This window comes from Salvia splendens, chromosome 19, assembly GCF_004379255.2.
Source record: "Salvia splendens isolate huo1 chromosome 19, SspV2, whole genome shotgun sequence".
Classification (NCBI taxonomy): Eukaryota; Viridiplantae; Streptophyta; class Magnoliopsida; order Lamiales; family Lamiaceae; genus Salvia; species Salvia splendens.
Window position 1 is genome coordinate 24,073,663 of NC_056050.1, and position 16,760 is coordinate 24,090,422.

Here is a 16,760-nt window from a genome sequence, read left to right on the forward strand (position 1 = left end):
AAGCTCACCCTAGAACACTAATTAATTCTTGTTCTTTTATAACCTCCAACAAATCATACTGAAAATAGTGCTCTAACATATTCCACTACAATATCATAACATGACAAATTATTCACCGACCAATTATCCCAATCCATGGTAAGAAATTATTTGTATCTCAGAAAGAATAAACTGTAGGCCCAATTATTTGTTTTAGCAATAACTCCAGCCCAACTTTCTTGTGCCCAAAGCATCGACTCTCTCAATATCAAAGTCAGTGTTTGTCACCATCAAATTAAATGACATGTCACCAGCCGACACGTGTAGCCATATCAATTGAAAAAAAATATAAATATGAAATCTAATTTGTGGATGGAATTGTTTAAGTTAATATTGCATCGTCCCCAATCACGAGTCACGCTTTTTTCTGGCCTTAGTTTTAAAAAATGTTAAAAAAATTGGATGTAATAAAGATATTAGAATATGAGCCACATTTATATATGGAGTATTAGTTTTAAATGATATGTGAGTGAAATTAGTTGGTGGAATATAATGCCACTTTACCATTTATGGTAATTATGAACCGGAACTCCTATTCGCAGACGGACCAAAATAGAAAAACGAGATTCATATTCACGGACGAATGGAGTAATAGTGATTTGTCTATTTTTCTATTTGTGGGTGTCATCTTAATTTTTTTTATAACACGAGTCTATATAAATAAATAAGAGTACAACACATGTATATATTCAATTACTTCATTCGGCCCACAATAATATGTAAATTTTAATTTTAAAATTCTTTTCCATTTAATGAGATGAGATTCATTCTCTACTAACAACACTTTAATTACTTTTGCTCTCTATATCTTTCTTATTTTATCAATATTGCATTAAAACTCGTGTTGAACTGAAAGAACATGTTCTTTTAGAATGGAAGGAGTATGAGTATATTTCATTCCCTTTTTCAATTGATAATTGGATGTATTTTTTTTTCAAATCGGTAACAAAAAAACTTCTGTACGGGAGTAGTACTAAAGGTCGAAATTGCAGATATTGTAATTAATTGTGGTGAAAATGTTAAAACTTCAATTGTTACATCGACCAATTTAGTCCTTAGAGCATCCACTACGCTATCCCTCCACCGTCCCTTAAACTACTATTTGTGGGACCCACTGTACTTTATTCCTCCATCCCTTAACTAAGGGACGGAACCTGCAACGCTCCGTCCCTTAAATTACTATGCATTCAATTTCATTTTTTATTTTTTCCCAACCCAATTCAATTAAAACAAACACACTTTATTAAAAAACACACAACATAGTTTAAAATATAAATTTAAAGAAAATAAAAAAACTACTATGTCGGCTAATCATCCTCCGGAGGCGGTTGAGGTTGAGGGGGAGTCGGAAGGCCAAGTTGTGCTGCCATATGCACAATTCTGTTCCACCAGGCCGCGAATTGGGCGTGCGAGAAGCGGGAAGTGTCCGCAATTGTGGCGGTCATGTACCCCACCATAAGTGTGTCCGAGCCTCCCCGCGAGCCCGATCCCGAGGCCGCCTGGCTTGATTCGCCTCGGTCCTTCCTCGCTCTAGCCGCTTTCGCCGCCTTCGTCCCTTGCGGCCGACGGCGCCCACGGCTGGCTCCTTCAGCATCGCCGACCGTACCCGCAAACTCCTGCGATTCAACCTCATGTGGGCTGATGCCCTCAGCGGTGTCACCACCAGACGAGTATTGGCCACTCGTCGACTCGTCGTATGCTTCGTGCGCTTCGAGTTTGAACCCGAGCTGGAGCGGAAACCGCCGGCCCACCGTTCCTCGTCCTTCACGGCCTGCCAAACATCAACAAATCTGAATTGTTGACGGGTGTCCTGGTAGTAGGCGCGCAAAGCGGACGTCAAAATGTCGGTTGCCGTGGCCGCTTTGGTAGCGCGCCGCTTCGGCCGAGTAGAGGCCGCAGAATTTTTTGACCTGTCGGTCGACTAGGTCAAAGTGAGAGCGGAACATTTTATATTTGCGCTTACGGGAGCCTTTCGGTTTTATCTGGTGGTAGACCTCGCAGACCTTTTCCAAGAAACACTTCCGAGGTTGTTGATTCCCGACGATGGGATCGTACGAGACGGTGATCCAGGTGTTGTACACCGCCAGCGTTTCATGGTTGCTGTACGGATGCCGGCCTAGATCCTCTTCCTCTTCTTCCTCCTCCTCCTCGTCCTCGCCCGCCTGGGGTTGTACACCGCCTCATCCACCTCCACCGCCTCGCCCACATCCACCGCCTCGGCCTACTCCCGGCATTGGATCAACGGGAAAATCCTCCCGGATTTGGGATAATCCCTGCTAATATTGCGGGGCTGAGGGACGGGCATATGCATCAACGTCAAAGTTGGGTGGTTGGTACCCCCCGGCGTCTCTGAACCATGGGTCCCCGGCGTCGACGCACTTGAACCGCCCAGTGTGTGGATCATGGTCTCCCAATCGCCGAAGGCGTTGAGATCCCACCCGCCGGAACCGGAACCGCCGTAGTTGCCTTCGCCGGACATCTTGTGATGAGAGGAAATTTGAGAGGAAATTGAGATGATAGAAGAATAGATGTATAGTTGTGTGTGAAATGAGGATGAGTGTAGGAGTATTTATAGAGTAAAAAAATTAATTTAAAAATAAAAAAACAAAAAAAATAAATAAACGGTATTATTACCGTTAGAAATTTTTAATTTTTTTATATTTTTTTAAATTTCAATTTTTTTAAAAAAATATTTATTGCATTAGCACGTGACGACGTCCACTCGCGGGCCGACGAGTGGGCGTCACGCACGACGCCGGGTCGCGCCACGTCGCATAGGCGCGTGGCGAGCCGGCCCGTCGCTTGTCTCTGCGACACGGGATGGGGGACGGGGCACGAGACGAGACGGGTGCTGTAACGCGGTGCGCGACAAACCTGTCTCTCCGAAACGGGTCGCGGGGCGCCGACGCACTGCGTAGTGGATGCTCGTAGTACGACAAAAAAGGACATTGGCATTTTGGCAAGTTAGTGAACCGAATTTGAAGACCTTTTATTAGTGGACGAAAATAATGATGATAATTTTTTAATGATAATGATGCTTTATCTAAACCATTTGTGATTGGTCACTTCGTGATCACCCTCAAATAAGACTCGTGGACCAAATTCTTTGTTTCATATAAATCTTTATCATTAAATACGTACTCAGTAAAAAATCAAATGTTATTTTGATATACAATTAATGTACTAGGGATGTAATTGAATACAAACTCTAAATATTGTATAAAGTCTAAACTATGATCTGAATCGTTATAAAATGTCAACAGATGACAAAATAGTAGCAACCGAAAATTTCAAACAATGCTATTATTTTATCATCTGTTAATATTTTTTAACGGTCCAGATCATAGTTTGAAATTTATACAATATATGAGTTTGCATTTTATCACTACCCCTCATAGTTTGAAATTTGTACAATATATGAGTTTGCATTTTATCAATACCCATATTATTTCTAATGCTTGTTGATTGAGAAATATTTTCATATACGGAGTATCGAGTAATGGTCCTCTGCATCTCATATAATATTGTTGCTCCCACGAAATTTATTGTGGATGATAAATATTGGATGTTAAGCTATATGCCAAAATGTTGAGCTTGTTTTATTTATTTATTTTTTTAATTAAGAGCTCAAACGATAAAAAGTCGTTTTAGATTAATTAAAGTTTATCGTTTACAACATTTTACCGTTCACCTTTTCAGAAAGAGTAATGCTATGCGGCCATAATGGCCAGCCACACAATGATATTTTTGTAAATAATTATAAAAGTCAATGCAATAAATTAATAGTAATAGTTAGTGCTAAGATAATTTTACTTAATTACCCTTTTCTCAATTTTTTACTTCAAATTTAAATTTACAACATTCTCTCTCCATAATAATTTACAACAAAAATTTTGCATGATAATTAAGAAAATAATGTTGACGAATGAGTTCGTTTATAAAATTAGCGATGAATAGGCATCGTCATAAATTTTATGAAGCATTCTGACTCCATTTGGATGGAGATTGGAGAGTAATTGTAGAGTAAGAAACTACTTATGTTATGTGGATGCCCAAGAGGAATTGCTATTTTATTGGTATATATGTTATTATCACTAATAATGAATTCTAGAAATATAAACATTAAACTCCATATTCTAAATTGACGATTTGCTAGTTCATAGTTATTATTGCTTTTCATTATCCTTCATGGCCAAAAAGTGACGTTTTGCTATAAAGGAGAACAAAAATTATTAGTAACAATTGAATTATAATATCATTAGATATTTATATTATAATTTTAAAATTTATTTCACACAAAATTTAAATAATAATACAAAAATAATAAATAAAAATATAAAAAGTGATATGAAATCAACATAAAAGAATTGAAAGAGGGTTACATTTCTCTTTGTTATTTACTAGAGTGTTCATGTTCAATGATAATATAGTCAAAAACAAATTGTTGCTTTCTAGATGAAATAAATTAAAGTGAATCGGCAATAAATGTACAATTTTTTTATTAATATTTTAAGTTTATGGGTGACCATAATATGACCATTTAGCACTACTCTTTCAGAAATGCCCAGAAATGAGCTCAATTCTTGGCTAAATCAGATGTTCACCTTCATGGTTTTATTACTGCACAGCCCGCTAGACATGGGAAAGCCCGCACTGTTGATCAGATTTGGGGCAGATATGAATCTTGAAAATTTGGTGGTATTTGAATCGAGTTGGAACAGTGCTTCCAGATTTGGACACAAAATGACTCATCAACCCTCAAGCTCCAGCTAACCCACATCCATCTCTCTCGATTATCTCCAATTTGAAGCAAATCTCTCATTCATTCTCACCGTCGTTTGTCTTTGGCAATATCTCCTTGAGTGGAGATGGCGAAAGCGTGCGCAAATACGTGCAGAGGGGAATTTTCTTCTGTTTTTATGGTGTGTAGTGAGAGAAATTTTGTTTGAGTGGAGAAGAAGAAAGAGACCGCGATGGGATTACTCCTCACCCTTTTTAAGCTCCGACGACCGCCTGCTGCTTGGTTAGTGGTGGAGCAATAGGGTCAATTTTGGCTGCACAATTTTGGAGAGGAAATGAAAATGGGTTTTTCTGGGTTTGCTGCCTCTCACCTCAACGGGGCTAGTGCGTGGAATTTGTAAAAATTGACAGGGATATATTTGTCCAACAACTTGCAGCATTGGGTCAAATGAATCCATCTTTCCAATTCTGCACATCATTTCGGGTTTACCAAACAAACACAAATGAATACATTTCAGTGGGCTCCACAGAATTATTTCCTTCCAGAATTATTTCCTTCCGAATCAATTAGTCATAACTGAACACACCCTAAGAGTGATATTATAATGATGTCACAATCAACATGGTGATTTCAAAACTAATGTAGGTGTGAGTCTCTTTTACTGATTTTTTTTTCATTGTTCATAAAATTTTCTATGTACTGTAATATTAAGTTATTCAAATTTTAATAATGAAGTTGATGAATACTATATTTTTAATGAATAAACATTATCTCTCTCCGTCCCAACTAAGTTGAGTCGTATTTCTTTTTTGGGACGTCACAACAAAGTTGAGTCATTTCCTTTTTTTTTACAAAAATAAAACATCCCATCAATCTTACTTTATTCCACCACCTACTTTTCTCTCTTTATATTTTCTACTTTCAATACAATTTTTTAATATTTGTGTTCAAAAGCTTTGCCTCAACTTAATTGGGACCGTTTTGATTTATACAGGTTGGGGGTCCGCCTTAACCCCTCGCCGTGATGGTGTTTGAGGAGGAAAAAAAAACTTAATTGGGACCGAGGAAGTACTGTTTCTATTGCATTTTAACAGGCCATCATATTTTATTTTATAATACTCCTCCGTCCCATAAGAATATGCACTCTTTTCTTTTTAGTCCGTCCCACAAGAATATGTACTTTCCAATTTTAGAATTTTTTTTCTCTATAATGAGATGAGACTCATTTTACACTAACAATACTTTAATTACTTTTTCTCTCTACTTCCCTCTTACTTTACTAATTTTTTATTAAAACTCGTGCCGAACCCAAAGTGCATATTTTTTGGGACGAAGGGAGTACTACTACTATTAGAAAAAAAAATTAATACTCCATCCATTCATAATTAATAGTCGTATTATATCTGTATGAATCCATATAAACATAATTAGAAGAAAAATTGGTGAAGCATTAGCACTGTAACATGAAATTACTGTATTTATAACGTGTAAATGTGAAATTAAAAAATGCTATCGGCAACGGCTAATGAGAAAGAGCAAAAATAAAATATCTGGACTAAAAATGATAACAAAACAATAGTAGTATCAAACAACATTCAGACTCACCCCATACATCCTTACGCCGACACGGCACGTGATTCAATCGGCGTCAAGGGTGGGTGTGCTTATTTGCTCATTGAGCTTATTTTCATTGGAGATTACAACCCTTATCCTAGAGCAAGATACTCGCTTCCTAGTTTTAAGAAATATAAAGAAAAATTAGTAGAATGTGAGATCCACTTTTTGATTGAAAAAAATTAGTAGAACATAAGATCTATTTTTTTATAATAATTTTATAATAAAAGATGAGACCTACTTAGATAAAAAATGAAATACAACAATTATTATGGGATTGACTGAAATGAAAAAAAAAGTGATAAATTATTATGAATTGGAGGGAGTAATATTTTGACTAAAATATATACCTATCATAACAAGCTTTTTATATCCTATTTCGGTTGTGGCCAAAAGTAGTGAGGAATCTTCAAACCTGTGGTCTGGACAGACTCCAGTAACTTTTATTTATTGCATTGCATCGATCCTATCATCTTTGATTAAAGATGAATTCGCGCTTTCTTGCTCAAGTACTAGAGTACTACAAATACTTCGTTGCATCCAAAAAAATAAAATCTTATTTGATAAAATAAAATAAAAATACGAAAAAATGGATAAAATAAGAGAGATGAGAAAAAGTAAAAGAAAGAAGAAAAAAAGTGGATAAATATGAGATAAAGTTGAAAAAAGTCTATTTTTCATGAACATCATAAAATAGTAAAATTAAACTATTTTCGTGGACGGAGGGGTATTATTTATTGATTTTCTAACAAAGATTTGAATATACAATTTTAATATACTTGTTTCGATCAGTAGATACTCCACCCGTTCACGAAAATAGTCTCATTTTGTTATTTTGGATTGTCCACGAAAAATAGTCCCACTTAGAAACTTCATCTTGTAATTACCCACTTTTTCTATTTTTCTCTTACTTTTTTTCTCTTTCTCTCTTTTATTTTATTTACCTTTTCCCCCTTTTCTTATTTTATATTCTCATTAAAACTTGTATTCTTTACAAATGAATAATTTTTTATGGCTGAAGGAAATATGAAATATTAATGCTAAAAAAATTAATACTCCTACTAGCTACAAAATAAAACTAGACAGAAAAATGTGAAGTACTCCATAAAATTCAATCCTCAATCCTCTCACGTGACTATTTTTTCAGGATGTCCTATTTAAAATGACTCTTTCCTAAAATTAAAATATCACACTGTATAATTTAATCTCTGTGTTCAATGAAACAGTACTACACAAAATTTCGTATTTTAGAAAAAATGTTAATACTTTAAGCTGGTTTAGAGAGTAGAATTAATTAGTGCATATGTGGCAAGTCCCCACCGTGATATAAAATACGTATAAATATAAATTGGTATCGATAAAATCAAACTCATGTCGAACGGGAGAGAACCGCAGGCAGATCTACCGCAGCAGCACACCGAGGCGGAATCCGCGTGACTGAGAGAGCGAACCATTTAGCTGCGCATGGCCTACGGTGCTATCGTGAGCCGGTGTGCTGCTACCTTATCCTCCGCACACCATCTCTGCCGCAGCATCCCCCCTCCCTCCTCCACTCTCCCTCTCCTTCCCACCGCTCTCTCCGCACGCATTCATGGCAAGCTCCGCCGCCCGGTCTCCGCCGCGGCTGGCGGTCAACTGCTTCACGACGCCGGCACCACCGCTCTGGTTTTCGGCGGCGCTTATGGCCTAGTCTCCACCTTCGATAACCTCACCCGCCGCAACATCATCGACCAGGTCGCTCCTCTCTCTCTCTCCTCTCCGTCTCGATGCACATATACATGCATGCTTGTGGATGCATACTAATTTGAGTAATTTCTGTGTAGTGTGGTGTGTGTGTGTGTTTGAGAGAGAGATATTGAGAGAGAGAGAAGAGAGCTAGATCGCAAAGCTAGATCTGACATAATTGCACAATTAGAAGTTAGAACAACTGATTGTGCGGTGAAAAATCAAAATTGAAAGGAGATTGTTGCCTTTGTTGGTAACGGATTGCAGGCGGATGAGATCGAGAGAAAACTTTCCATTTTCCAGTTTTGGCATGAAATTTCAGTCACACAGTTCCGTTGCTATTTTGTCTTTCCAAATACACGAAAGTTTTTTCGAGTGTAGGGAAGCAGACAGGGACATGACTATCACTCATTTCCTCATCCACCTTTTGCTACTTAACTTTTCTGGCTACCTTTTTCCCCTCTATTTTTTTTAATTTTGGTTATATGCACATTTTTGTCGATTTGATGCAGTTTACTGCTGATGATCTTTAATCTTAGGGAATTTTGTTTATTCAAAAGCAAGATCAGATTTCCTTTAAAGGCATTTGAGAAATTATAAATCTCTAATAGCTGATTACACTAATTAAGATGATTTAGAAGGTTAAAAGACCATTAGTACTGATTGAATACTGTAATTCTTGCATCGTTGATTGTAAATTGCAAAAAAATGATTAAATTCTGGTTAAATTTGTATAAGATCCTATATAGGAGTATAATGCAATTCTTCATTTCTTGTGCAACACAGAAATTGAGCAGGAAGCTGGTTCATATACTCTCGGGGCTCCTCTTTTTAGCATCGTGGCCGATTTTCAGGTTCGGAAACACTCTGCACTCTGCCTTTTTCTCTGTTTCGAGTTTTAAAAAACTTGAGCTAATGATGGCTTTTGCTCTTAGATTAGCACCTCAACTGGGGCTCGTTATCTCGCTGCAATTGTGCCTTGTGTGAATTGCTTTCGGCTTGTGATCAACGGACTATCTTTGAGCACGGATGAAGGGCTCATCAAATCTGTTAGTCGAGAAGGGAAGCCCGAGTAAGTGATCCGTAACATAATTTGTTGCTCCTAGCAACCTAGCTGATGAATGTTTGTATAGGGAATTGCTTGGAGGTCCGCTTTATTACGTTCTTGTGCTGATTTTATGCGCGGTTGTGTTTTGGCGCGATTCCCCTGTTGGAATCATTTCACTGTCGATGATGTGTGCTGGCGACGGTGAGAGCTCCTCCGCCTTTCCCACCCCTTTATGATTACCATGTTCAACCATTTTAAAGCTCAGTGAGCTGCAGGCATCGCTGATATCATGGGAAGGAGATTCGGATCCACAAAACTTCCTTACAATCCCCTCAAGAGTTGGGCCGGTAGCATCTCGATGTTTCTATTTGGTTTCTTGGTTTCTATTAGGTGCGCACAAATCCTGAAGCCACTTCGTGTTCTTGTCAATTGTATACAACTAGATCACTCCAATACGATACCTATATCCGGATCTAGACACGGGTTTGGAGCAGATATAGGTATTGTTGTCTGACAATGTCTCGTGTTTTGCTATGAATATAGTATGCTGTATTACTTTTCAATCCTCGGGTACGTGGAACTGGATTGGATGATGACCGTGGGAAGGGTTGCATTGGTTTCGCTGGTGGCGTCGTTCGTGGAGTCGCTCCCGACCAACGGAATTGTGGATGATAACATTTCAGTTCCTTTAGCAAGCATGGTAACTTCATATTTCGTTTTCGGTTGGTAGAACAGCAGCCTGCGCTTAGTATGAATGTTGTTAACTCTTTTTTTCCCTGAATTTATTCACTGTTTGTCAATTGCTTCAATTTTTAGAGTAAAGTCCTAATTTTCTTTAAGTTAGAAATTATAGTACTCCACTTTATTCAGCGGTGATATTAGCACATGTTGCCGATGATTGACATGACTAAGTGGACCAGACTTATCTAATTCCAGAGATGCTAAAAATTACACATTCCTCCGAAACCGAAAAATAATTATACTTTTCGTTTAATTGGTCTACCAATATTAGTCTCTTTATCTATTTATTATAAATTTTTCTTTATGAAATTAGTCTCATTTTCACAATACTCCTATTATTTTAATCACTTATTCTCTATATCTTTCTTCAATTTTACCAATTTCGATCAAAACATGCGTCATTTACTAATAAGATTAATTTTGTTGATGAAGAGAATATAACCTTTTTTTATCTATATGTCGTCCACTATTATTAAACAGGATGGGCCGACAAAATGAATTGCCCCTCTCTATAGAAGTATCGGCTATCGCATGTGACAGTTTGTCATATGTTTGTTTCACTAAAGTGACATATTTTTCTTTTCTTTCGATCCATCAAACTACATATTTATAAGAAAGAAATATCACTCTATATTATTCCATCTCCAGTTAAAACATTATACAACATTTTATTAAAATTTGTGTTGATTTGAGTTGGATATACTTAGGAGTAATATAAGTATATTTTTGAATATTTTTTTAAAAATTTTAATTTTTTTTATAAACGTGACATGTGTTGTACATTTATTTGTTTTTATCACATGCTATGTTATGTGGAGTACTATACACTGTCCCTGACAGAGCTGCCAAACTAATAGAAGAACCCCAAAATAAAGATGGCTTATGATACACAAATAAAAGTAGAGATAAGATGTAACAGTGAAGGATTTTGTTTCTTTGAACGTATGTCTATATTTAGAGAGTGTTTAGATGAGTTTATAAGATATTAAGACGTTACATAGTATACTACTCTATAAGTTATTGAAACATCTAATTAGTCCAAGAGCTTATAAATTCTCTAAAATAAGCTTAGCCAAAGTGATGGGATAGGTCCTTTCTATTGACAGATTTATTTGTAATCAATTTGAAATATCATTAATGTTTGTGTTTTGATTCTATTAAATTATATCTAAGTTAATTAATCATATTTGCTTTAAGTTTTGTTTGTTGTTTTAAACAATTACTGTATTTTTATATAATGACTTGATAATTTTCATTTGTATATATGGCATAGTAGTAACTAGGACTATCATTTTTGGCGTAGGACAATGGACAATGATGTATAGTGTTGGGGATTCCTTCAATTGAAAATTTATTTTTCTATTGTGTATTGTGTTGGTCTAAATTATTTTTGTATTGTACTATATTTTTAATACAACTGTACTAATAGAAAAAGGTTTACTAAGATAATCATTTTATTGTTGTGGGCCTATTTATATAGAGATACTTAGGCATAATATTGGGCCTAGTTTAACACATCCTTCGCCATTTTTTCCCACATCGCAAATACAATAATTTGTAACCTTTATATTGCATACGCTTGTATAATAACACACTGTCCCTTCGGGGACATCCGATAAAATTGGAACGATATAGAGAAGATTAGCATGGCCCCTGGACAAGAATGACACGCATAAATCGAGAAATGGTCCAAAATTTTTTGTCTATATATATCTGGATTAATTTATTTAATAAGCAACAACTGTACAAACTCTACAATACTAAGTTCAATACCTACACTCTCAATTACATCTCCTTTTCTAACTTGCATTTTCTCATTATAACTTATAAAATCCCTCCTTTATCTTATACTACTATAAGCTCAATCATCCAAATACTTTCACAAGCCCTTCTATTGCAACGATTTATTTGTAATATATTTGAAATATCATTATTGTTTGTGTTTTTATTCTAGTATTAAATTAAATCTAAATTAATTAAACATATTTACTTTTAAAATTCCTTTTCTACAGTTATTATTGTTTAATAAAATGTCTTCATAGTTTTCACTTCTCAATATAGATATTATATATTTTTTATACAGCTACATTCTGCATTTGTTTGGCGAAACAATAAAATCTTAAATGTATAATTGTTTTGGGCCTATGTACATAGTGATATTCATCTGGCCCATTTAACTTGTCCTTTTCCATTTTCTCCCACATCGGAGATACAAACATAATATGTAACCTTTATATAGCCTATGCTTGTTGATGGCATTGTCCCTTCGGGGACATCCGATAAAATTGGAACGATACAGAGAAGATTAGCATGGCCCCTGCGCAAGGATGACACGCATAAATCGAGAAATGGTCCAAATTTTTTTATCTATGAATATTAAAAACTACAAATTTCATTAAAACATAAAATTTACACAAATATAAAGTATTTGATTAGTGTACAACAGCCAAAAATAAAATACCTAGTTTGTATTAATTTTTTTCACAACTTAGTAGCACTTTTGCCAAAAATTACGTATATAATCATCTCAATTTAAACAGAATGGAAATTTTCAAAAAGTATTAATTTTTTTTCACAAACTTAGCACCGTTGCCAAAAATTACGGCTATATTCATCCCAATTCAAAGAGAATGGAACGTTTCAAAAAATAAAAAATGATTAAATTCTAAAAATAAAGAATTTATAATTTCGAACCTTTTATTGCGTAGAACTAAATACACAATCACCAAAATTAATTAAAAATGCACAATCTCTCTAATAAAATAAAATACCCTCACATGAATTATCGGGAAATTACTTTATGGAGATTTTTTATGTTCAATATTTTAGACCATAAATTCTGCACTATATTCTTGAGAAGATAAGTATTGTTCCAATAAGTTCGTCTCTACGTGTTGTGAGATAAAATCCAATCTCTCTTCGGTCGGTTTGATTTTCTAAAATATTGGCCTAAATTGTGACAGTGATTTTTTTTCTCTCTAAAATATGTTAACGTTGTTAATTTCATGGTAAGTCTTCTATTCAATAATAATAATAATAATAATAATAATAATAATAGTAATTAGTTAAGGTTATCTTACATCAATCAACTATTGCCTTTTCTCTTTGGCTTCCTTTTTCTCCCTCATTTTCAAACCTTTTCAATATCGCGTTGTATAAGTTATAAGTATGTGTTATTTATTTGTTTTGACAACATTTATGCGGAGAAAAGTGACATTTTATAATGTCGTCATAACTAACAAGAATCAACAATTAACTTTATTGCATGTAGTCACTGTTGAGAAAAGGGGAAGTATCAATAAGCATTAAAGAAGAATATAGTTCCAAGAATGGAGTTCCAAGAAGCATTGAAGATGTGCATGCATTGTTCCAATAGTAGTGTAGTTCCATGAATATACATTTATTGTAGGATCTCAAAAGTCACCAACATCCCTATAAATATATGGGTGTTGAGTACCATTTCATCATTCAATCAAAATACAATAATCTTCTCCCATTGCTTTCTTCTCTAAATATGTTGTCTATACCATTTAACATGGTATCAGAGCGGGTTTGGACTCAGATAAGGTATCATCATCGTCTTTGATACCTTTCTCGGCCCTTTCCCGTTTTTTTGTTTTTCCTTTTTCCGCTGTATCTATAACCATAAGCCAAAATGTCAAATGACAACTATATAGTAACCGAAACCTCAGATTCATCTATGGCAGATGAATTTGCCCGGCAATTTGCCAACTTTATGCGCAATAGTTTTGCGATGAACCAACCAAATCCACCAGAAACAGCTGCCATGCCATTCAGAATTGACACGCAGCCCCTCCACATTGGTGGGAATAAGTTGAATGGAGAAAATTACGCCCTTTGGTCCGTATTGATGAAGACGGCAATAAGCGGTCGGGGAATGGTATCTCACGTCACCGGAGTGCCTCATTCTCCACCGCGAACCGATCCAGCCTTCATACAATGGGAACAAGCCGATCACTGTGTGATCACTTGGTTAATACAAAACATTGAGCCTCGACAGGTCAGTCGAGTTTCACAACATCCGACGGCAAAGCATATATGGGATGCGTTGGCCGTCACATATGGGAGCGGAAGAGATAAAATCCAGGTGTATGATCTTCAGTTCAAAGCAACCACACTGAGGCAAGGAAGCAGTTCATTAGAAGAAATATGGAGCCGGTTGGGAGAGATCTGGATTTCAATCGACCAAAAACAGACGAACCCAATGAAATGTCCAGAGGATATGGAGATTCATAACAAATTCATACAAGATCAGAGAGTATGTCAGTTTCTCTATGCAATTGATAGCAAATATGAAACAACCAAGAGGGAGATACTGAAAATGGACCCACTTCCCTCCGTCGACTATGCGTACAACCTGATTCAGCAGGAGGAGACACGACTCCGAGTGTTACAACAGGCAAACACCGGCGGAGCAGCTGCCATGGATGGAATTGGAACTGGCCTTGCCATCCGAGGGTGGCAGAACCCTACCGGCGGCTCTCGGGGTGGCGGTCGCGGCAGCAACGGTGGTGGTCGCGGCAGCAACAGTGGTGGTCGCGGCAGTGGCAATGATAGAAATCGGCGAAGTGATGAAGAAGACAAGTCAAAATTGGTGTGTTCCTACTGCAAACGGAAAAGACACACAAAAGATTCATGCTTTGAACTAGTTGGATATCCAGATTGGTGGGAAGAGAAGCACGGCAAGCCGCCGCAACCGCAAACACCATGGAACCGTGGCGGGCACGCCGCCGCAGCAGTTGGAGGCGACGGAGGCAACGCCGTGCAGGGGGTCGCGCAAACCGCCGGTGCTGTCCAGCCAGGAGGAAGGACCAGAAATGAAGCTGCTCAGCCGGCGAATACAACCGGGGCAGCAAACTTCGTTGCCAGCGGAAGTGGGAGTGTAATTCACGATTGGAGTGAAGAATTGATGAGGGGAGAGGCGGCGCCCGATTCAGGTAGATTAGGGTTAGGGGGCTCTTTTATTGGAAGCCCCCAAATCTTTGGGAAATTGCAGGTTTTACCCCACCAAAATTCTCAGTCGCAATTAGCCCCCAAATCTCCTGAAAATTCCATAATTTCCCAAACCACTTGCCAAAATCGATTTCAGCCTCTCGAGAAGCTTGGAGTTGTGTGTGCAGTATCTAATGGCCATGAGAAAAATGATAAATGGATTTTTGACTGTGGGGCAACCGATACCATAACATATGATGCCTCAGACCTTACCAACCTTCAGAAACCTCTAAAATCTCATATCCAAACTGCCAATGGGGAATTTACGGTGGTTGAGGGGGCTGGAACCGTTAACATTTCCCCAACTTTGCAGTTATCAAATTGTCTATATATTCCTTCGATGTCTCATAAGTTATTATCCATTAGTCATGTCACAAAGGAATTGAATTGTACGTTACTAATGCAGCCACAATTTTGTCTGTTGCAGGATATCCGAACCGGAGAGATAATTGGGCGTGGCACTGAACGTGATGGGCTTTACTATGTGGATGAGATAGCTCAAAAAGGGACTGCCATGTTAACTCACGGATCAGCTGACAGGAAAGCTTGGCTTTGGCATCGGCGCTTGGGTCATCCATCTATCGGTTACTTAAAATTATTATTTCCTAGTATTATTCCTAAGCATGACATGTACTGTGAAACTTGTCTTTTATCCAAAAGTCATCGGAACTCTTACCCATTAAGTAATACTCGTGTTGAAACCCCATTTGCCTTAGTACACTCTGATGTTTGGGGGCCCGCACCAGTTATTGGGGGGCAAGGTTTTCGATATTTCTTAGTTTTTGTGGATGATTGCACTCGCATGACCTGGATATATTTCATGAAACAAAAATCTGAAGTTTTGTCACACTTTACCCATTTCTATAACCTTATCCAAACTCAGTTTCACAAAACCATTCAGGTCCTTCGGTCAGATAATGGGGGGGAGTTCGTTAATTCTACCATGAAACAACTCTTCCAAAACAAAGGCCTTATACACCAAACCACATGTGCTCATACTCCCGAACAAAACGGTGTGGCTGAAAGGAAAAATCGATCTCTCCTCGAAATGACTCGTTCTATGCTTATAGAGTCAAAAGCCCCGAAACACTTCTGGCCAGAAGCCATTGCCACCTCAGCCTATCTCTTAAACCGATTGCCCACAAGTATTCTCAAACATAAAACTCCTCTACAAGTCTTGTCCACCTTCACAAAAATTCCTCCGCCCTTGACTCTTGAACCTCGCGTCTTCGGATGCTCCGTTTTTGTCCACATTCCTAAACATGAAAGAACTAAACTATCCCCTTGCGCTATCAAATGCGTTTTTGTAGGATATGGGGTAAATCAAAAGGGGTATAGGTGTTTCGATCCAAAGTCCAACCGGATGTTTGTTACAATGAACTGCAATTTTCTTGAAACTGAGTACTTCTTTACCCATCTTAGCGGTCAGGGGGAGAGTAATGTTAGGGATAACAATGATACGGACCCGCTAAGTTGGATCTCAATGCCACTGCCAACGCCAAGCAATCCTGATGCGGATCTATCAGAGAAAACAGTAAGCAATTCCGTTGAGCAAGTCTCTGATGTGGTAGAGTCCATCGTAGAAAGTGGCATCGCCTCAAATATTTCTCCGTTAAGGTTATCCACTGTAAGTAATCCTGTGGATACAGATAATTGTTTGGCTAACACTGTAAGTGCAGAAGAAAATTCAATTGAGGCCGAAGAAAGGGAAATTGAGGAAGTCGAGGTCGAAGGAGTTGACCCTGACACTGGGAGGTACATACTTCCACCAAGGTCAAACAGAGGAGTTCCACCCAAAAGGTATACGCCAGAGAGGATTGACAAGAAAAAGCGGTACTC

General features: G+C 37.4%; 1 protein-coding gene and 2 non-coding genes across 3 annotated transcripts; all 3 read left to right on the top strand.

The window, feature by feature from the left end:
- Positions 1-7,622: 7,622 nt before the first annotated feature.
- Positions 7,623-10,010, top strand: LOC121779381 (probable phytol kinase 1, chloroplastic). Its single transcript, XM_042176718.1, has 6 exons — positions 7,623-8,128; positions 8,906-8,973; positions 9,060-9,191; positions 9,253-9,368; positions 9,443-9,557; positions 9,711-10,010. Exons 1-6 carry the CDS (start codon positions 7,859-7,861, stop codon positions 9,895-9,897), a joined length of 888 nt encoding a protein of 295 aa, XP_042032652.1. The 5' UTR covers positions 7,623-7,858; the 3' UTR covers positions 9,898-10,010.
- Positions 10,011-11,504: 1,494 nt separating this feature from the next.
- Positions 11,505-11,607, top strand: LOC121780474. Its single transcript, XR_006046018.1, has one exon. It is a non-coding gene; the product is annotated as a U6 spliceosomal RNA (small nuclear RNA).
- A 561-nt stretch (positions 11,608-12,168) lies between these two features.
- On the top strand, positions 12,169-12,271 carry LOC121780506. Its single transcript, XR_006046047.1, has one exon. It is a non-coding gene; the product is annotated as a U6 spliceosomal RNA (small nuclear RNA).
- Positions 12,272-16,760: the final 4,489 nt, after the last annotated feature.

Bases quoted from the DNA above. Each gene is read 5' to 3' on its own strand.
- LOC121779381 (XM_042176718.1), top strand. From the start codon at position 7,859: ATGGCCTACGGTGCTATCGTGAGCCGGTGTGCTGCTACCTTATCCTCC. The intron at 8,129-8,905 runs GTCGCTCCTCTC...TGTGCAACACAG, and splicing joins GCCGCAACATCATCGACCAG to AAATTGAGCAGGAAGCTGGT. The intron at 9,369-9,442 runs GTGAGAGCTCCT...AGTGAGCTGCAG, and splicing joins GATGATGTGTGCTGGCGACG to GCATCGCTGATATCATGGGA.